At 38.6% G+C, this 23,302-nt stretch overlaps 1 protein-coding gene across 10 annotated transcripts in view; it reads right to left on the reverse strand.

Annotated features, from left to right (window-relative positions):
* Positions 1-23,302, reverse strand: part of EYA1 (EYA transcriptional coactivator and phosphatase 1) — a 357,313-nt gene that overhangs the window by 7,883 nt on the left and 326,128 nt on the right. For all 10 annotated transcript variants that reach the window (XM_054561759.2, XM_063726690.1, XM_063726689.1 and 7 more), the window contains 5 exons: positions 11,474-11,532; positions 11,201-11,361; positions 10,120-10,234; positions 9,893-10,014; positions 5,664-5,764 (listed from right to left, as the gene is read on the reverse strand). In XM_054561759.2, coding sequence (XP_054417734.1) covers positions 5,664-5,764; positions 9,893-10,014; positions 10,120-10,234; positions 11,201-11,361; positions 11,474-11,532 — 558 coding nt within the window. The remainder of the gene's footprint in view (positions 1-5,663; positions 5,765-9,892; positions 10,015-10,119; positions 10,235-11,200; positions 11,362-11,473; positions 11,533-23,302) is intronic.

Here is a 23,302-nt window from a genome sequence, read left to right on the forward strand (position 1 = left end):
ACAAAAGACATACGTCAAAGGAAGACTTCCATAGGTAGAGACTTCCCACAATCTAAGAACAAAGAGGCACTCACACAAACTCTTGCAAGAGATCCTTTCAAAATGAGGTGGTTCTTTTACGAAACAAAGGTATTTCTAACTTCTTCTCTTTGAAGGAGGTACTTTTTATGATACAAATTATAGAGTTAGATTAAATTACTGATGAAAGCCCTTGGACTACATTGGCAAAGAGAATAAGGATGACAGAACAGATTTCAATTGACCATTAACGAAATAGGCAACTGGCAGATTTACTTACTGGGTTTTGTTTCTGTGATTTAAAAAAAGTAACAATCTCTAGCAAAAGAACATTATTTAAGGAGATGACAGATCTCTACAGGGGAAAGAAGAGCATGTTGTATTAGATTTTGAAGGACACAGGAAACGAAGAGAGACAAGCTAAATAGTTAAAATCAATTTTGAAGCAATGTAAAATGTTTTGATTTGGCAAAACATTTTAGTGCTCAAATGTGCAGAACTTCATTGGTTTGCTATTAATTTATTTAATAAACTAAATTGCTCAGGAGCTAAAGCACATATCAGAATTATGTGTTTTAAAAATTTTAATCATGAATGTAAAATTAGGGGAAAGAAGACACATAGTTATATCTAACTCCTGAAAAGAAAGAAGAATTGCATTTTACTCTAATAATTTTTTGAAAAACCATGTAAATTCTTTTTTGTAAGTCAAGTCATATTTAAGATATATAAATGTAGTTTATAGTTTGAAGAAACTTTTTTTTAAACAGGGTCTCACTCTGTCGCCCAGGCTGGAGTGCAGTGGTGCCATCACAGCTCACTGTAGCTTTGACCTCTGAGGCTCAGGTGATCCTCACACCTCAGCCTCTCCAGTAGCTAGGACTACAGGCAGCACTACTATGCTGGGCTAATTTTTGTACTTTTTGTAGAGACGGGTTTCACCATGTTGCCCAGGCTGGTCTCAAACTCCTGGGCTCAAGCGAGCCACCTGTCTCAGCCTCCCAAAGTGCTGGGATTACAAGTGTGAGCCACCACTCTCAGACTGCAGAAACTTTTCACTAAATCTCACAGTCAGAGGAAATAACTGAGTTCAAATCCTGATTTAGCTACTTTCTAGCTGTGTGATTTTGGCCAAATTATTCACCCTTACAGTGCCTCAGTTTTCTCATCTGTAAAATAGGTCTAAGGATTCCTTCATAGGATTATGAGGATTTAATGAGAAAAATGGATGGGAAGGCCTAAAAGAGGGACTGGGATATAATAAGGGCTTTACAATTGGTAGCATTTTTCTTCTTTGGGACAGGATCTCATTTTGTCATCCCAGCTGGAGTGCAGTGGCATGAGTTCGGCTAACTGCAGTCTTGACCTCCTGGGCTCGAGTGATCCTCCGACTTCAGCCTCCTGAGTAGCTGGGACTATAGGCACCCACCACCATGCCCGGGTAATTTTTACATCTTTTATAAAGACAGGGTTTTGCCATGTTGCCCCAGCTGGTCTCAAACTCCTGAGCTGAAGTGGTCCACACACCTTGGCCTCTCAAAGTGCTGGGATTACAAGTGTGAGCCTGGCTTGGTAGCAATTTTTGTTACTTACTACTATTATTATTAATCCTACAGCATAGAAAGCCATCTCTTAGTTTCTTTAGCTTGAGTTTTCATATGTAGTTTTAAAAATGAGATATTGTTGAACTGTAGAGGGCTTCTCCTCCTAAATTATTTCCTATAGGTTAAATATTAAGTATTCTCTACTTCTGTGTAGCCCTCCACTTTAAAGATACTCATTATCTTTTGTGAATGATTAGATCCTTGTCTCTTAACTCATATACAAGGATGGCTACGTATATACTAGTTAACTTGAAAAGGCTAGACAAAAATTCTCCTTCAATAAAGTTAGAAAATAAGAAAGGAATGTTCAACTTGTCACTCTAAGTTGTAAATTGATGACGTCTGAATCTTTTGCAAGATTATTAGAAATCTAGATATTGTGAAAAATTTGTCCATTTTACACATCCACACAGGCAGTTCTTAAGGTACAAAGAGTGGTTTGCAGCAGATATTTTTGGACTCTTATCACGTACAGTCATCCATGAAATCAAAATGGAAAGCTAGGAGGACTCATTTGGTCAAAAAATTCAGTTTTCTGCAGGTGGCTGCCTAATTTCTTTTTTGTGTGTGCCCTATATTAAAAAAAAGACATGTCCAAAGATAAACAGTAGAAACAATCTTTTTTTAAGCCATTCTGTATTTAATTTTATTCTGTAATTGTTGATTGGTTGTTGAGAAAACACAAATATCAGAGTTTATTATCAGAGTGACCTAGGAAAGAAGGTTAAAAAAAAAAAAGGATTTTCCAAATAATTGTAATAGAATAGTTTTGTACACCTTATAATCTATTCTTTGGTACCGTTGTAAATGAATTGTACCAGCATTTGAATTTTAAGTGTTTTATTGGGTTGTTCCTACTGCCATCACCAACATTCTATGTGTATTAAATTAGTATTAAAACTTTATAATATACATGGAAGTAATTGGAAACCCTCTAAAGACCATGAATCAGTGAGGCAAACATTTAGGAACTGTCTATAGATTTAAAAATTATGAACCTCAGCCTGTTTCCAGTATAAAAATTAACTAAAGCTGGCTGGCACAGTGGCTCATGCCTGTAATCCTAGCACTTTGGGAGGCAGAGGCGAGTGGATCACTTGGGGTCGGGAGTTTGAGACCAGTCTGGCTAACTGGTGAAACCCCGTCTCTACTAAAAATACAAAAATTAGCCAGCCATCGTGGTGCATGCCTGTAATCCCAGCTACTTAGGAGACTGAGGCAGGAGAATCACTTGAACCTAGGAGGAGGAGGCTGCAGTGAGCCGAGATCGCACCACCGCACTCCAGCCTGGGTGACGCAGACTCTTTCTCAAATAAAACAAAAAACCAAAAACGAACCTCAACTTATTTTCAGTATAAAAATTAACTAAAATCTTTTAACTAAAACCTTTTATTACATCAGAAATACATAAAGTTTTCATGTCCGCTCTACCAAAAAAATGTATTGAGTACCTGTTTGTCAAAGCTGCCAGGATTAGAATCTACCAGGAAGTATCAGCATTTGCCTAACGTAATGATGAGTTGACGGATGCAGCAAACCAACATGGCAAATGTATACCTATGTATCAAACCTGCACATTGTGCACATGTACCCGAGAACTTAAAGTATAATAAAAATAAGAAAAAAAAATCTTAACTGTTCTTCAAAGACAGCAAATACTCTAGCCCTGTCAATACTTTCAATTCTAACATGAAACCAAGAATTCCTTTGATTTTTTCCATGTTGTGTTCACTGAAGTCAAACTTCTAAGAATTGTACTTATCAGAAAGGTTTAGGAAGGGACTCACTCACAGAAACCTTGATAAGATCCAAAGGATTTCACTTGTGTTCCCTGTATTTTAAGGAATCACTTTCATAAACATCCCTTTCTGCCTACCACAAGCTAGAAAGCCACATTTTAGCAATTTTTGATATTAAACTTTCTGGTGGATACCAGAGGGAGAAGGACCAGCCTGGAGATGGATTCACACCTTGGCCTAGGGCCATACTGGTCAGAGGTGCAAGTCTGTTCCATCCCTGCCCTGCTGGCCACTAGGAGGGTCCTGAATAGGAATGGCTTGGGAATGCCAGAGGCTTTCCTAGAAAGAAGACTTGAGTCTGGATGTCAGAAAACATTCTCTTCAACTCTCCAGGATTGTGTTTTGGGGATTCTGACTTAGTCTGGGAAAGGTTTTATTTTATAAAGACAGCCCAGAGAGGTAACAGAGGCACCCAGTGACACCAGTGGTTGGTCATCGGTGAAGTGGGAAGATTAGAACTACTGCTTAAATGGCACACGCTGCTTCACATTGAGCATGAGGAGACCTGAAGTCACGTGTGGGTTTCCACCAGCACCAACCAGACTCACGCAAGTTTGTGACTGGGATACATTCTGTATCTATGGGTATTCATGAAATTATCTAGTTTAGAGTCAGTGATTATGAGTTTAGTGGAACTCAGAGGCACTGAAGGTAAACTAAGGCATCTTCAGAGCCTGTAGGAAGGCTGGCCATGTATCATACTTAGGCTCAGAGCTGCATCTGTAATCTGGTGACCTTATATGCTATTTCTGGTATATGCTGAAATATTCCAGAAGGGCTGAAATATTGTATCATTTATGGAAATATACATGGATTCCTGTGAGTGAGTGTGTAAGGAAGGGAATGGAAAATTATGCTGTTGGTTAATCCCATAAAATATTTAATTGTTCTTCAATTCAAGAAACATTTACAGAGTACGACTATGACAAGATTTAGGGAGTTACAAAAAAATCTGAAGACAGTCTCAACAAACCAAGCAAAGTGAGATCCCTGAATCTGTGAAGCTCACATTTCTTTGTTGAAACAGGCACATACATAAACAATAACAATAGATACCATTTGTTGTACGCTTTACACATATCTATATTATGGGAGTTATATATCTTTACTAAATCTAATCCTCAAAATAGCCCAATGAGCTAAGTGCTATTACTATCCCCATTTATAGACAAGGAAAGGGAAACAGAGGGTTAAGAACTTGTTCAAAGTCACAGGAAGGGTAAGTGGCAGGGTCATAATTCAAACTCATGCTGTCTGGCTCAAGAATCCAAGCTATTTATCACTACAGCTCCTTCAGTTAAAACATAAGGGAGCATGGCTATAATTGATCTCTTAAAGGCATAACAGAAAAGGTAGTACATGAATTAAATTTTGCAAATGAATAAGACAATGATGGAAGGGTATTAGGGAAAAGATTCCAAGGAGACACAACAGGAAGGAAAAGCTGTGGGGCATGGTCAAGGAAAGCTGAGTGGACTGACACAACTACAGTGTAAGGTACAGCAGGGAGACAGATCAGAAAGGCAGGCTGTAACCAGACTGTGGAGACCCTCAGTGCCAGGCTAAGGAAGGTGGTCCTTGGCTTTTAAAAATGCAATGAGAGGCACAACAAGAAAGCTTTTGCTCAGAGAAATGATAGAATTACACCTGCAGAGATTCAGAAGAATATAATGAAATGCAATGGGCAAAGCGGGAGTCAAGAGATTTATAGTTGGGTCCACTCCCTTCCCCCTGCCCTGAGAGAGACAGGTAGGATTTCATGATATAAAGAAGACATCGAGTCCTCTGGGGCAGCAGATAATAGTTTTATCTTCCAAGTCAGCTTTGACCAACTGGTAGAGGCTTTCTGAAGGATGTCTGAAAGGTTCTTAGGCTGCGTCCAGGCTCAGGTAACAAGGTTTGAACCACATGGCATGTCTGCCATGGGTACAGAGAAGGTCCTGCTGGCACATGTGTTATCTCTGCTCTGGATGACAGCTACACCACTAACAACACTTCAGTTCTGCTCCCAAATTCTACCTTCTATGAACACAACTTGTGGCCCTTGAGTTTGTGCACACTACTATTCAGAAAGATCACTCCATATTTATTGAATTCCACTTTACCCTGTTCAGTGCTTAGAGTACTGCACATATTCATCACATGTTTCACAGAAATGGAACCTGTTTAAATGATCCAGTTATGAGAATCCTGAGGACTGAAAAAACAAATGAGACAAGATGCACCATCTAGGAATGCTCACCTTTTTTGCTCCTTGTTCTTCTTCTACACCATCTCCTATAACAACATACACCACTTTTCTTCCAAACCTTTGAATTATTCTCTCAAAACAGCTTTCTTTTCCTAGTGAACAAAAGTAAATGATAGAAAATGTGAAGTTTGGGTAACCTAATGTGACAGTGCTTGAACTTTTTATATAAAATGCTTTCTTCATGCTCTGATTCGAATGCCCCACTTGTGCCTCTAAGAGGAATGCTTTTAGGCCACTTGGGTTGTATGTGCCACAGCACAATAAATTACATAGTAAATTAATTAGCAGTGTGGTGTCCTGTCCTTTGGAAATTGATAGTTAAATACTCTCTTCCCAAGGACTCGTTTATTAAAAAATGGAATCTAGTCAATCACAGCATTGCAATTGGGGTGGTGGGGGAAAGTACTGTTTTGCAGTGGGACTTCTTTTTTCCCCTATATATAAGCTGAACTCAAACATAGGCAATTCTGGCAACATATTTTAACTTGATTTAAAAAAGTTTTTTTTTTCATATATCAAACTTTGAAAATATCTGATCCAAAGACTATTGAGAATGATAAAAAATAACTGGACTTGTTTTTGTTCTAGCAAGAAAACACAAACATTGGAATTAGCTTATTCCTTCATTTTCAGGTTGAATTAAAGACCCTGAAAGTCTGATGTAGTCTTGTAAAACTCCTTCTCAAATAAATGTCAGATAATTGGGGTAGTGCAGCAAGATGGTACCTGCCTTACCCAGGCATCTAATGTTCAATGAAGCACTTTCCTGGAGGAAAACTGGAATAAAGGTAATAGAATACCCTTATCTGTCTATTATCTTTCCCATGTCATGACTTAGTTTGGGCTCCTGTGGTGGCTACACTGTCAGCACATCCCCACAGTTAATGCAAGCATTGTTTCTTCTCAGGGAGGAAACTGGTGTTCCAAGTCTTGGACTGCCAATAGGGTCATTTTAATGAACAATGGGACAGTTTATAGTTTTCAAATGTGAATGGCTGAGTGAAGCCTGCACCTCTTTCAAATAAGGATCAGATATACACATGAACAAATTGCTTGTTTGCTTAAACAAATGTCTGCTTTATATTTGTATTTTGCACTAAAATCTCTAGTTTGCATCTGACACAATGAAATAGAGCTAGCTAGCCTTATTCAAAGGATGCAATTTAAATGCCTATTTAGTTGTCCACTAAACTGAAATATTAAATCACTTTAAGAAGCAAATACAAAGTATAGTTTTCACTGCAAAAATATACAACCAAAAACTTCGATGTTATGAAACTTTTTTCCCTCCTTACGGGGAAATGCTTACGTGTTTTTGCAAAGTTGCCCTCTTGTGGAAAAAGGAAGGTAAATTCAATGTAATTTAAAGGTGAAGTTGTGGTAGACAAAAAAATCCTTGCCTATATACTATCTCCTATTGGGTTCATTGTCAATTTGGGGTCACGTAGAAATTTTTCACAATAGAGGTTAAGAAAATGAAGCTTAGATTTTAGAAGTTAACTATTAGTTTTAGATGAAGTATTCATTTGGATGAGTCCATTTTGTCTGAAAGGTCATCATAGCTCTGCCAACTGAGATACCAGTCATCTCCTCCTATGACTTTAGCATTTTGCCTACAGTAAAAATTACTGGGCCCAGGCACAGTGGTTCACACCTGTAATCCCAGCACTTTGGAAGGCCAAGGCAGATCACCTGAGGTCAGGAGTTTGAGACCAGCCTGGCTAACATGGAGAAACCCCGTCTCTACTAAAAATACAAAAATTAGCTGGGCATGGTAGTGTGTGCCTGTAATCCCAGCTACTTGGGGAGGCTGAGGCAGGAGAATCACTTGAACCCAGGAGGCACAGGCTGAGATTGTGCCACTGCACTCCAGCCTAGGTGACAGAAGAAGACTCCATGTCAAAAGAAAAAAAAAATTGCTGGGTTTTCTGCATTGATTCCTCACATATATCTTATTTGATGGTGAAATCCTACTTCTACCACCACATATTTTTTATTCTGTATTGAAAAAAAATTATAGCTTAATATTTTAAAAAAAATGCCCATAAAAAAACAATGCTTACTGGATTGTAATTTCCTATTATATTATCATTTTCAAATTATTTGGGATTAAACTTCAATGCACATGCTATGTGATACACTACTCCTGCTTTCTTTCTGAGAACCTAAGCTCTACCCGCTTCTGTACTATGGGCTGCTTCGGCATTTGTTCCAACTTTCATGTGCTGGTAAACCTTTTCCACAATCCCTGTTTACAACACAATATAATTATAGTTCCTCTTAATTGATATAGATGAAAATAGAATTAACATTTGACTTAAACTGTTTGCTATTTTTATGGAACATGAAAGCACATAAAAGTTCTGGTTATAATGGGCTACTAGGAATTTCACTCTATTTGATATATTTCTTGCTTTTTGATATTTTCCAACAATTTGTTCTTGGCCCTTCTTGGGAAGCATCAGTCATTCTCAAACTCCAGATATGTATTTCTAACTTGAAAGGTTGGCCTGGATGAATCCCATCAGCAACCTGCTGAGTGTGTCTTTCTGCCACTGATTGAAGACCCCACTGGGTCTCTTCCAACTCAACACTGATAAAAATCAAACCTGATTTCCCCATCAGTTAATTGTGCCACTATTGACCCAGGTGCCTAAAAGAAATCTTGTGTCAGCCTTCTTCAAAATAAATGGTCATTTATTCAGCCATTCATTCAGCAAATTCATCTCTACATTTATTGAGTACCTACTGTGTGCTGGGTGTTACAGCTACTATGATGAGCAAGAGAGACAAACCCAGTCCTCAAGATTATTACAGTATGATGGGGAAGTCATACTATGAACACATAATTATAAAAGTAATTTTTTAGTAATCATATAGTAAATGCTTTGAAGGAGAAGCACAGGAAGTGTACAAGTGCAGACAAATGGGAGTTAGACCTACAGGGATTCCATTTTTGCCCCTTTTTATTATATGGAGTTGAGCAGCCAAAGACAGCCTTCTTGCCACCTGCTAGAATGCTCATACCCCTTCCCCTCGACTAAAATAACATTCATCTCCTTAGGGTGATATACAAGGCCATTCATGCCTAGACCCAAGTGTACGTTTTCAGCTTTGGCTTCTAATGAGCCCTGCACACTAGCTACCCAGGGCCACTCACAAATCCCTCAGCAGCGAACATATTTTAATTTCTCTGTCCATTTGCATTGTTCTTACTAGCCTATCCACCTGTTGAACTGTTACTTGCTCTTCTATACCCAGCTCAAATGTCACTTCTTCCCTTTAGCTTTCACGGACACTTGGCCTCTGCCTCTTCCTGGGTGGCAGTGAATGCTTCCTCAGTCATGTGCACATTCAAGCACTTAGCAGTAGGACCCTGTAGGATACAGCAAGGAGTCTAGACCTTGGAATCAGAGAAACATGAGGCTTGAGCCTTGGGTTTGTGAGCTATTGACTGCAACAATTTACTTAAGTCTCTGGACTTTAGTTTCCTCATTTATAAAATGGAAAGATTATAAAGATTGACTTTAAATGTAAAATGCTTAGTACTGTTCAGGACATCTAGTAGACAACTAAAAAATGCTCATTTGCATACTCTTGTATCATACTGGATTGTCATGTAACTGTCTGCTTCCCCTGAGAACGAGAGCCATGTCTTTTTTTATCCCTATGTTGATTCTGCCTTGATTTATATTCTAACTAAATTTCATAAGTATTTTCCTCCCAACTATGTTTCTTTCATGCAAGAAGCTTTTAAATCTCCACAACAAAAATGGAAACTCAATTGATTATACATATTGAATGAAAAACAAAACAAATATTTCTAGTAATAAAGAAATCTGTTATTAGAGTTGTTTCATTTCTACTTTGTATAATTTTATCTTGCTGTTTGTTTTAGCTTAGAAAATCAGATATTTTTGTTAATGTTGCCTAAAAGGATAAAAATATGATAATAATCCAGAATCGATGCTGTTACTCTACCTAAAATGCCCTGGTCTTAACGTTGGCCAGTCAAGTAAAATTTTATGACTTCAGCTACTGTATTATGCTTTAGGTTTCTCTTATGTCTAAATCCAGTTTTGCAAATTGGTTAAATTATTCTTATATATATATTTTTTACCTATGTAGCATTCTGGAAAAAAAGTTTCATTTATTGCCTTTCATTTTTATTATCCTGAAGGAAAAGAGCTGATTGTTAAAAAGAAAAAAAAGCAGCTCACCTATTTTAGTTGCACTGTAAATATTTTCTATTGGAAATACAATTCCTAATCCATATAGCAGGACTTTCGCCAATGCTGGGATGAGCTGAGTAGTTGTTACTAAAATATTCACACAGTTTGTCCTATGAGAACAAAAAGAAAAAAAAGACTGTTGAAAAATAAATCTCCAAAATGAACAAGCACGAGCATTGCCCATTTCCTGGCAAAGACCCCGCAGAGAGCCTCACCGGGAGTGAATGAGTGAGAGTGCTTTCAGGGCCAGTGTCAACCAGGAGTCGGTCAGGGCTTCAATTTCGGCCCTCAACTGCAGCCAGGCTTCCCTCTTAGCTGGACCAAGCAGACCTGAGGATTTAAAAGCACATGATGAACTACTTCCTTACCAACATATTTCTTCGACTTTACAAATAATTAACATTTAAAAAGTACTATGAATACCAGCCTCAAGCTTTATAGTATACAAAGTATCTTTCACATAGGACCATTCATTTGACAAGTATTTATTTGGTTTGGTTTTAGAAGTCATCTCTTCTTTTTAGGGAACCTACTTTCCCACATTCCTCTAACTGTAGTTTGGGCAGAGGTGACTCCACCTTCTGGCTCCCAGGGTAGGTGTACAGCATCCGCTTGGCCAGTGGAAGTCAGTCTTGGAACTTTTGCTGAATCTATTAGGAAATAATAGATTCCTTCCCCTCATGGATGTGCCAAACTACTGGTAGAGTATAAAGCTGGATCTACTGGTGGTCATTTTGCCACCTCTTGGGAGGGACTGACCTAGAAAGGCCTTTATCCAAAGGAAGGCACAGGCTTCCCCGACAGCATCATTTCAACATCTACATATAGCCATGCAGGAAACCAACCTCACCCCTAAACTTTTTATTATTAAGTCACTGTATTCCCTTTTCATGCTAAAGCCATTATGAACCAAAGTCAAAAGATTCAAACTAATCCAAGTATTTACCCGGTAGGAGGAGATTTACAACCCATCTTGTGATTTGGGCAGAGGTGGCTAATTCTTCGAAGGATGCTAATCCTTCCTTGAAAGGACAACTGAATGTCAGAGAGGTCAGGAAACTTGCCCCAGGTCACATCACTAGGTAACAGAGACAGGACTAGACTGGAATAGCCAGGGCAGCTGGCTCCAGTCCAATATTTCTGTCACTAAATCACAGCAGAATAATGGCCAGTGAGATGAAACTGCCCTAAAGAAAGCTATTATATTCAAAGCAGTGTGACACAAAAGTGTACAGTACTTTTGGAATTGTATCTGGACTGTCTTAACCCGCTGAGATACTGGTGGTAATCACTTGCCTCCAACATTATTTTTGTAGGTGTTGTAGATCTCTTTTACCCGTCTGTAGCGGAAGGCCAACTTTCTCATCCAGTCCACACCGCCCCGTACACCAGTTGCCAAACATAAATTAGCACTGGTTGCTGCAGCAGGAAAGCCATCTGTTCCAAAGTTATATGTGCTATTTAGATGCAAGAAAAGCCCAAAGTTAGCCGAACAGAAAGTCCGTCTTAACTAGGTAAGTAATTAAACTATAAAAGGGAGATGGTCACTTCACATTCAAGGGTGCTCACCTTAGGTCCTGTCCATTATCATCTGAAGAAACATCATCTATATGGACTTGGTCACATTCCTAAAATGCAATTAAAATGATACATGTCAATTTTTTAAGAGTACCTAATTTTTTTGTTTTGTTTTGGAAAAACCATACATATTTTTTAAAGCACCTTAATTGGAGGATTTTTCAACTGTGTCAATCAGTAGGTGGCAGTCTTGTAAAATTGACATTTTTACCTACTTAGGGTCCTCTCCTATAAGAAAGAAGCAATGTTGTTAAGGACTACTGTTATTCAGCTTCAGAAAACACATTTTTGTGTTTAGAAAGGAAAGTGATTGAAAACAATTAGCCTATGTGTTCCATAAACCTCAGGTACCTTAAGCCATCATGCTGCTCAGAGCTGATTCAGTCAGTGCCTAAGCATAACTGAAACCAGACATTTTGGTAAATGTAACATGCTAGAAAAATTAAACCTGATGCTAACTGCCAATGAAATTATGACCTCTGATTGCTGTTGAGCCACACACCAACACAGCCTGAGGCCAGTGTGTTGAGGAGCCCAGACAAAAAATCTGTTACTGGTTTCCATTTATTTGAGAGATGTGAGTTTTATCCTCCCTCTTTCTCTCTCTCTCTCTCTCTCTCTGTGTGTGTGTACACATGTGCACAATAAAAACCATGAGAGACTTCAAAACCTAAATAAAAATAATCAAACCATGTGCTTTTTCACTGTTTAGTATTTTTTTACATTTTTAGTGTTATTTTTAGCTGTTTTACTATTATTACATATTCATTGGATTTATGAGTTTATTATGGCATAATATTATTTTGAACAGATCTTATTTTTAAAACCCAAACTGTGTAAACTACTTAGAATAGGAAGCCATGCTTACGGGATAAAGCTCCATTGGGCCCAGTTAATGTTTCTGCACCTGTTTGCAGATATATCGGAGCACCCATATATCTTAACCACCGTATCCCCAGATGAATTGTGGGAAGAACAGGCACTCAATAAACATTTGTTGAATGAATGAAGGCATATTAATTTGGAGGCAGACAAGGACTCTAGTCCAGAAACTTAACACCCCCACTTGGCTGCTTTCATATTTCAGTCATGTTTCTCTCTTTGCAGTCAGGCTCCAAATACCCCAGAGGCCTTTATTGTACTTATTTCCATTAAAGTTTTAGTTTAAAAATATTATTAAAAGAAATTTCCAGGCACACATCCTGTATTTTAAAAGGTTCTTTTTGACTGAAGGTCTGGTCATGTTTCAGATAGAGTTAATTTTATAAAATCTAGCCCATCTCTCTAGCACTTAGATTCAACTTCATAACAAAGATGACACTTAGAAAGCACTATAATAATAGAAGGTATATTTTTATGTTGCCGGTCTCTTCTGAACAAACTCTTCTCTCTCCATGGATTTGTGAGGAAGGGAGGAGGAGACAGAAGTGCAAAGAAACTCAAACCAGCTGTTCCTTAACAGAATTAAAATCGTGACCCCCAACCTCTTCTCTAAAGCATCTATTTTCCAGGCAGCCCTCTCCCAGCACGCAGCAAGTTCCAAGGAGGAAAAGACTTTGACCTTGTAACCCTCCCCTGCTCTCCTGAGGTCCATAACCTCAGATAAGAGAAAAGGAAAAGCAAGTCTAGGAGGCCTCACATGCTGACTGTGAATTTAACATTTTAAAAACAGGTCATTCTTGGAAAACGTGGTTGGGAACTTCTCATTTATTAATGTAATCTTATTTTAGAAGATGAATGATGATTGCTTGTGTTTTCGACAACATACTAAATCATGAGTAGAAATTTCTGATATTTAACCAGGAATGTAATTTTTATGTTGTTGGTAAACTTCTTTAGAGCGTGTGGTTAGCGTTGGGGGTAGGGGGAAAGGGGAAGGCCATAGCGCCATGATGGAGAAATTTTCTCTCTTGGGAGAATGAACAAAAAGGAGGAGGAAGTTGAGGAACTAGTAGAAGAGGAAAATATATGTTCAAAAGAATTTAATTCAAGGAATCAAAACTGACCTGGAATTCCCTGGTTCCCAATAAGGGTGGGAAGAGTTTTTTGAAAAAGCATCTTTGTTAAGATGCTTTTCTGAAGCTAATTTAGCTGTAAATCCTCATTACTAACAGAGAAGGCAGTTATCCTCTAACAACTGTTAATGACTCCATTGTTGCTATTGTTCTTCCACATCCTGTATTTGTTTTCTCCTGCCAGCTTCATTTAAAACGTTTTGTTCCCAGGCTGAGGACTTCATTTGAAGTATTGTTCAATCTCTAGCTTAGCTCTTAGTGTCAACACCTTCAAGCTTTTACCTGCAGATAGCAAACTCACTTCACAGTGACTTGATTAAAGCAAAGTTTGGTGTAGTGACAAGGAAATCCTCATTCTTCATCAGAATTTTTGTAGAATGATTTTAATTAAAAGAGATTTAAAAATCAAGAGTAATCTCTAAGGGGCCTCATCAGCACCTCCAGGAATGAAACAAAAATCATTAAAATATCTATGTAAAATGTGTCTATGTAATTGTTGCTTATTTTACTTAATGAATAGAAAAATACTATATTGTACAAACTTCAAATACATAAAATACATATTGAGGGTTCATTATTGGTGTCTTTGTAGGAACTTACAAATAATGGCATAAAATGCCTTGGGAAGTATGTTTTTAAAAAATTGTTTTAAATCTTAAGGAGAAACTATAATATTGCTATCTTAATGCTTACTTATTAACATTTTAATTCATGAAAGAATGAGGAATATTAAGATACTGCAGTATTCCACAGCAGAACTGCACAACGTGTTAACCTGTTGTAAGTCCATCAGCTCTCAAATGAGAAACTGAAATCTCCTCCCATCAGATATCCTGAAACTCAACCTTTTCTGTGGGGAGAAACTTTCCTTCTCCCATTTCTCAGATACCAACTATCTAGCTTTTTGTCTTCCTAAGAGCCAAATTTTAGGTTCTCATTTTTGCCTTCTGGACTAGGTTGTTTTTAGCTTCCAAATTTGTTTTAAACCCAGACAATGAGATAACTGAGAGAGGGTGCAGGGCCTGATTTCAGAGTCCATGGCTTAGGCAGAAGGGGCTCTGGGCACCGTGAACCAACAGCAGCAACCTGGTTTAAAGCTCTCCTGGAAGAATCTACTGACAAAGACAAAAATGGAAGCTTAATATATTTCCAGGTGCCAAAATATATTCCTAAAAACCCTAATTTGGTGTTCAGTAGAGTACAGAACATACATAATTCTATGGGAAAATAAGTTTTTATTCCAAAAACAGACTAAACGTGCTGAAAATGTACTTTTGAAATACACGACCAAAATTATGTGATAGACTTTTAAGGTGATGAAATCATTATTGAATCCAAGTCTTGGGAGAGCATTCACATTTCTAGGGGCCACTCCAGTTCAGCATATTTTATGCGCTAATCTGTAGTGGAAGGGTCTGAGATGCCCAAGGGATCCCTGCTGTGTTTGGGGATCTGGCCTGGGACCTCAGGGAAGACAGAGATAGTGATTTCAAGGACTCCTGAAAGATTTTGCACTCACAGTAAACTAATGGGTATCTTAGCTTAGAAAGGTGGTCATTCATGTAGATGTCAAATTATTAAGAGGCTGCTGTGTTCCAGGTAGTATTTCAGATGCTAATGATACAGTGCTTAATACAACAGACGAAAGTCCTTACTGACTTGAAACTAACATTCTAGTTAGTCACAAACGAGAAAATATGTAAAATGTACCTATGCTGGATAGTGGTAAGTGCTAAGGAAACAAAAAAGTAGATGAGGGAGAAATGCAATGCCAAGTGGGTGTGGGGGGAAAAGAGTTTTCCAGGCAAATAAAAGAGCAAGTTCAAAGGCCCTGAGGTAGGAGAACACTGGTGTAAGGAGGTAGGAGGAAGGAGCCAGGAGAGGGCAAAGGAGGGGAAGAGTTCCCTGTGCCTGCAGATCCCAGCAAGGAGCAGGCTTTGCCAAGGAAGCAGTGGACAAGTTATCAGTCCTTGCCCTCAAGGCACTTACGTGGTTATGGGGGAAAGAGAGAAGTTAACTAACTACACATGTGATAATTAAAATCATGGTAAATCCTGCAGAACTTCCCTAGGATCCAAATGAACATCGTCCTGCATTCTATTTAGCCAGAGAGAGTTGCAAAGGTCTGAAGAATTAGAATTATATTTTGGTAGATCAGGAGGGACAGCCTGGTCCACCGCTTGTCTTGTGGCTTTTGTGATTGAAACAATCAAACCGATAAAATGGTGGCCTACTGGAGATGGTTCCTAACAACTGAACTGTGGCGACAGGAACAAAAGAGCTTATTGGTCCCAGACTATCCATGCTGGACCTCTACCTTCAAATGGCAGTGGGGTGGGGTAGGATGGGGCGGGGAAGGTACAAAGGAACCCTGGGGGCTTAGTGACCAGCCCTCAGAGAGGTGAGGGGAAGCCTCTTGAAGACATGTTTCTTTCACCCCCAAGTCACAGATGTGAGAACTGATATGGCAGTTGGAAAGGGATCAAGACGTGGGAAAAGAGTAATTTTTTGTTAATGGCTTTCCCAAAGGGATGAAAAATTCAGCAACGTGTTTGCATAAGGGCTCAGAAACAAGTCAGCAGTAGAGGAATATACAATAAACATTTCTATTTAGCCAATTTTCACATACAGGTAGTTAGCCATGAGCGGGGGCAGGACAGGGCTCTCCCCCACCCACTAGGAATGTCGGGTGATGGTTTGGCAATTATCACATTGTCTCTCTAAAAGTGATAAATTGGCAGCCAGTGCCAGGGAGAGGCCATTTCCTGATGGTCCACACCTGTTGCACTAAGTGTTAACTGAATGCAGGCACCAGGGAGAGGCAATTTCCCCGACCATGCACATTAAGAGACCTAATGGCAGAGTATGACCTTCTGGGGGCACTCCACTGGAAAAGGGAAGAAAGCCTCAGATAGACATGCATGCAGCTTCCTAAACATACTGCACAGGCTCACTTCCCAAGGGTAAGGGGGGCAATGCACATGCGGGCAGCCCACCCTAAGGGAAGATGCATGGGAACGGGGCGAGCATATAAAGTCCTAGGATCAAGGTTAAACACTGCACTTGACCAAGATGGCTGCTTGGGTCTCTTCCAAGGGTAGTTTCCTTTTTTCTCATTCTAAAGACTTTTTCAGAAAACTTCCACTCCTGCTCTAAAACTTGCCTCAGTCTCTCTTTCTGCCTCAGGCCCCCCAGTTGAATTCTTTCTTCTGAGGAGGTAAGAATTGAGGTTGCTGCAGACCATAGGGATTCACTGCTGGTAACTCGGATACCTTCCACTGGTAACATATTTGGTGCCGTGTGATTCAGGTATTTGCTACTGGTAACACAGTCACATAGCACAGATAGATTATGTGGAAGAACTAGGGCCAGTGCAAGGCAAAGTTGCGATTATCCTCCACTAGAAAAATTTTACAATTAATTACCAAACTTGGGTATTGCTAACGCATCCAGCCCGCTGTTCCCAGTCTGAGGTTGGTCTCTCTCTCTTCAGAAGTCCCAAGACACCAGAGATGCATCACCCCTTGATACCTGACTACCAAAGCACCACATCTTGGCACTCTGTATCCCTTGTAGATATTCTTCCTTCCCCCACAGCAATAGCTTCTGCAGAAGCTATTGCTTACACATACTGTGGAGTTCCTGCAGAGGCAGGCACTCAGTTTCTCTCACTTACACGCACTCCTAGTTCTTAAGTTGAATTTATGGTGAAAATGCAATAGTATTTAATGTTATAACCCATTTTACAGATATGAAAAATAAAGATTCAGAAAAGCTAAATAATGTGAGATAAGTGCTGCGATGCTGATGTCTTTGACCCTCAACTTGCCATTTCTTCCCAGGCTCCTCAATTTTACACAGTGTAGACAACTGCTCCCTCTAGACACTGGTCACGACCTAGGTACTTTGGGGCTTCTCAGTTGTTTTGAGTTTAGGGGACTCCAGTTCCATCTGCCCCACTCTGACCTGTGCTCTGTGTCTGTGGTCATGGACCCCTCTTCCTGCCTGGAGCATGGATGTGGGTCCTTCATCCTACAGCACAAGCCCCAACCCTTCATGTCATCAGCAGGCCTTTAAATGACTGGCACTTCAGAGGAAAATGCTCCTGGAAGGAGAGCCACTGTGGTAATCGGGTCTCTGCCAGGCGTGGAGGGTAGAGAGTACAACTGTAGGTGGTGAAAGTATAGGTTTTAGCATATCACACTGCCACAGCGTGTCCTAAGTAGGAGAGCTGAGGACCAGGAAAACGGATTAGGCCACTGTCATGGCACGGGAAGCTGAAAAGAGGGCAGATGGCACCAGTCAGAGGTGCGGTGCTGTGCCCGCAGTTACCAGCCTGCAAACCTCTGCTTTTCCACAACAGGAGCCTAAAAGCATCTTTCAGTGAATACCAAAATTGAAATGACCATGGTCTACCCTTGCCAGCCTTCCCCTTATATGACACCACCTGTGCTTCACAGAAGAGTAAAATAAATAAAATTAGCTTCAGTTACTGCTGGCCCTCAGCTAACAGTCATCTAACTACTCATGGAGCTGGATTATAAAATGCTCACACGGATGGCTGGGGAAACTGCCAACACATGAAGCCCTGAATCCCAGTTCTGGTGTAGGTATAGGGAGTGGGCAGAAAGCCACACGGGGCACGATCTCACAGCCGTGCGGCGAATGCACATTCGCTCTTGGAACTCTGGTTGCACTGTTATTCTGCCTTTTTAGTCCCTTCTGTCATTATTCTTGGCATCAAGACTCAAGCTGACCTTTTTCTGATCCATCATCATCTCTGGCCTTCTAGGGCTGGGCCACAGACATGTTCTTTTGGACCAATCCCCGGGAATAACTCAGATTTTGTACAGAGGCTCATATGCAAAATATTAAGTTATGGCAGAATTTTTCTGCAAATATTTATTCTGCTTTGATACTGTAGTGGTTGTACTTTGCCCCCAAGCCTTTCACTTGTACCATAATTATGTAAAAATACACCATACAATTCAAGCTAGTTTCAGAAAATTAATAAAGAGAATTAAGACAGTTACAATGAGCCTTATTATCTGTGCCAGCAGAGTGACGTAATAGCTAGGACACTGATGCTGTATACTTCTGAACATGAAACTAGAAACACAAACTCAGAGTAAACCTGAAGTCCTTGAATAAACAGAGAAGGAAGTCTCTAGGAAGACTGTGAGGCAGTTTGCATGTTATAAAAGGGAATAATATGAAAAAGTTACAATGTGTCTTTGGAGAAGTTGAATTACACAAGTCCAAATCCTGCTGATCAAGCCTATAGTACGCTCCATGTTGCAAATTTACCATGAGAAAAGTTAACACCATACTGCCAACTAATTGTTTCAATACTTTCAATACTTCCCTTTACAAAACAAAAATGGAAGGATAAAAGTCAGCAGAGAACTAGCTGTTTTCATTGTGTCTTTACATCAATGTGCCTATTGAGACCAGCTGGAGCTGGCCAAGGCAGAGGAAGTGATCATCGCGTTCTGTGTCCCCTCTTATCCGTCATTAAGCGATTACATCCATGGCTCTGACTTCCCTATTGAGCAATTTAGATACTTGCTTGATACCTTTGACATCTATAGGTCACGAAAAAGAAGTATTCCTCTTATTTCTAAATGTGAAAATGTTTATTTATACATGGGACATGGGTAGTTCTAGTACTTTAGTGACAAACTCACACAAATTGTCTGAAAGCTAATTTTGTCAAGCCATTAGCAGCACTTGAAAAAGAATGCGTATCTGTCTGTGGACCTATCCATACTACCATCTTTCTCACAGAAAACTAAATTACACAGCTGGCCTTACAGGGTGACCAGTGTTTGAGTGACAAAGGTTTTAAGGGAATGGTCTCCATGGTGATTTTTCGAAATAACTCCCAACTCTCCAGATATTTTCATAACTAATTTGAAAAACTAAGTGAAATGGGCCATCTTCTAAACTCCTCTATGATTTAGAAGTTCTACGGAGGGAGAGGAGTAGTCAAGGAAGAAGCCAATTGATGGAACAGATTTGAAGAAACTGGCTTCCAACTAGCTGACAATTCGATCTGGTACATCAAGTCTAGGCTCCGCGGTAAAGACCTTCTGTCCATGAATTAGTAAATTTGCAGGAACCATGTTTTTACTTGCATGTTTTTCTCTGTAAAGAGGAGACTGCCCAACTGATGTACTGTGTATTTATACTTACTGATGCAGAACAGCATGATTCCATTGTGCTTTCTAAGGGCATGTCCAAGCCCTCAATGGGCTTTCAAATAGACCTCATGGAGAGCTCAAGTGCTGCTAGGCATTCTTCTGCCCAGCTTCACCAGCATCATGGACTCTCTGGAAACCCTTGACTCCTGGAGATGGGGAGGGCATGTGGTTTGTAGCCTTTCCACACTGGCAATCGCTGGCAGACCCTGTCATCTCTGTCTAGGGTGCACCTGGTGACCTCCTATTTCCCTGGCCTTCCCACCATGATGCTTCCTTGCAGAAAAAAAAAAAAAATGGTGCAGATACCTGTGGTTAAGGCACAGGTGATAAAAAACAAAAGGAGTTTTGAAATTGGCCCCATTCTGTTTGGCAGTTTTGGGAAGTGCAAGTCAAGGAATTAAGACACACCTGGACAAATGTATCTTTTAATTCCCACTCTAAACTATCTACTCAGAATACTATTGGTGCCAACACATATTTTAAGTCAATATTTAAATATCTATGTGTTATGATAGGAATAGGATGACACAACTATACAAGCCAATGGGAAAAGAAAACAATTTCAAATTTCAGAAACCAAAAAGAGGAATTTCAGCATCTATTTTCGAGAGGTGGCAATAAGATGCAACTTGTGGACACACGTATGGCATTTACAAACAAAAACAGTGTCTTAATATATTTAATGTTATAATATCCTTTAGAGATTATCTAAGTGAGAGAGATTTTACTAGAATTATGTTTATATTAGCTAGGAGACCTAAGTGCTTGTATTAGAAACACAAGATTTGAATTACAGAAGTTTCAACAAAGGTAAGATATTAGCTATTTTGATCTGATTCGATTTATACTAATATTCATAAAACATTTAGAGAACAAAGTCTTTATTGAAAGTTCCTGAAGATGGTATGTTAAGGTAAAAAATAAATTGAAGTGCTTAAGCTATGTGCTGGTATATGCATAAAATTATGGTAAATATTTGAGATCACCAAGTAAAGGCTTCCAGGACTCCCAAACTTATTAATAACTAGAAGAATGCATGAACACATGTTTTTCAAAGTTTTGATATTTTCTTATAATATTAATCCCTTTTAAAATGTGCTAATTAAAAAAAATAAGACATCATTATATCACTTTAGCGTGTGGCTTACAGAATCCCAAAGTTATCACATGAAGATAGCTCCTTCTTAGGGAGTACAATGTTAATAAATATGTCAGTTTCACTGTGCTTGGAGTTCCTTCTTTCTCACCATGAATGCCTTCTTTACCACATGATATTAAATATATTTGTCTTTATTCACACTCTCAACCTTAGGGTGAGGAAAAGAAAGTCTCAATGAAAGCCAGAAAGAATTGAAAATAAACTTTTAAACAAAATGAGCTTATTTAAAACTGTTCGACACTGAGTCTCAAAAAGTAATGGATTAATCTATTAACTAATCCATTACCTTTAGTGACTCAGTGTCGAACAGTTTTAATATAAGGATAATTAAAAGATAATTATAGCATATATTACATTTGATCTAATGATATCAATACTTGTAATTTTCTTTGCTTTTTTAAAAGTATACAATAAATACTATCTCGTACAAGATCCATCTTTTATTAAGTTATGTTTTATGCGATAGTAAGAGGTATTTCAATGCATTCTATGTCCCTACCACTGACATTGTACACAAAAGGTTATGCCCAAATGCACAGCTTTATTTATGGCTCAGTTAATTTAAGAGAACATAGAATTTTACAAATTTGTGTCATAACCAGTGCAAACCTTCATATACCACACAGGCAATGCATTAGTGTTTGCTGATAATACCAAATTTGCTGATAATGCCAAATTATATTGTACAAATTATATTGTACAATTTTATCATTAAAATATTACACATATTTAAAATGGTATATAACAAAGTATGAAGATAAAAGACTAAAGGCTGAATTAATGTGTAAACGAATTATCATTCAGAACATTAAAAAACTCAGCACACATCTAATATAAATATCATTTTTTTTGGAACAGCAACTCAGAACTACTCTTAAGAATGAGCCTCTGATTTACTGCTGAACTTATTTCTCAGTTTTCAATGGGCTTTCTTATCATTTTTGCAAACATAATTTGTCACTGGCAACAGTCAGTGTTCTTTGTAACTCCTGTTTCCTTTCTTTTAGATCTATTATTCCTGCTGAGAGAATCTACTAAAGAAGAATTTTTCATAGTGACACCAACTCTAGGCTTGCTGTGAATAATCACAATGTCATAAAAATCATTCTTTTTATTGCAAACTTGCTGCCAGAAGCATGGAAAAATATTCAGACCGAGAGAACTTTCATCCTTTTCTGCAACAGCTTTCTTTTAACTTTCATGGCCATTTGCAGAAAGTGAATCGCATACCAATTTATTCACAAAGCATTTAACTAGAGCTTTCATTTGCACAAAAATATTTGTTTCGCTCATATAAAACAATGAACTATAAGCTCTAATATTAAATAGGTCATACATTAAGAAAGTGTGTGGTGGTGTTTTTCTTTTTTTCTGGAGCAATTTCCCATTCCTTCTAAAATCATTTGCAACAAATATTAGTTTCTGTTTAATGCCATTACATGTCTCTAGATTCATCTTTATTTAACTGCAAACCATATGTCAATGCATTTTGTAAAGAAATATTTTCATGTAATTAATCTTTTTAAATGTCTTTTTCTTTTGCAGGGGTGAGAGTGGGGTTGAAATTTTGAAAGTTTAAAAGAGACTAATTTATGAACTTCAGTTAACTTATACTGCCAGATAATTTTCTAATAGTAAGAAACACTCAGTTTTGCATAAAAGGGCATATAGCTCAGAATAAATCAGGCCCAATCATATCCTTAGTTAATAAGTTAATAAAGATTTTTCCAAGCTGATTTTCTCTGCCATGTAATTATTACTGACTCCAGAAAGAAAAATATGCAGAACCGGACATAGGCACTTTTAAAAAAGCAGTTCCCTGTGAGCTGCAGGAAGGGTTCCATCATCACCTCCCTCACTGTCAGTCCCTGGCGGTGAGGAGAGGACCTTGGAGGGGCACTTTCCTACTCAAAAAATTCTCTCCTCTAAGTATCCGTGGGTCTGAAATTCCACCACACAAAATCATCCCTTCTGAATCTTCTTTTGTAACACAAGGACTTCAGGGAAGAGTGAACTATTTAAGCTCCATTGTCTTGGTGTGAACTGCACTATGAGATAAATTTCTTCCAGCATGGGGAGCCGTGGTGTGCCTGCCCCCAAATCATTGGGTGTTAAAAGGGGAAATGGAATTGGCTGCCTGAAAGGAAAAAAAAAAAAAGGGAAAGTTTTGTCTATACTCATATTTTCACTCCCTATAAAAATATCCCTCTTCTCAAGAAGTATAATTTAGAGGTATAAATAATCATGCTTTGGTTGTTTATGTTATTCAGGAAAATATTATGTATCATTAGAATAGCATGAGTATTATATGTGTTATATATTAAACTGTAGCAGTGTCACTAGAAAATACATAACCACATGTTCTCGATTCTTTCATTCATTTTCTCATGCATTCAACTAATAAGGACTGAACACCTATTTCTATTCCAGGCACCACACACAC

The sequence above is a fragment of the Pongo abelii genome, chromosome 7 (assembly GCF_028885655.2).
Source record: "Pongo abelii isolate AG06213 chromosome 7, NHGRI_mPonAbe1-v2.0_pri, whole genome shotgun sequence".
Lineage (NCBI taxonomy): Eukaryota > Metazoa > Chordata > Mammalia > Primates > Hominidae > Pongo > Pongo abelii.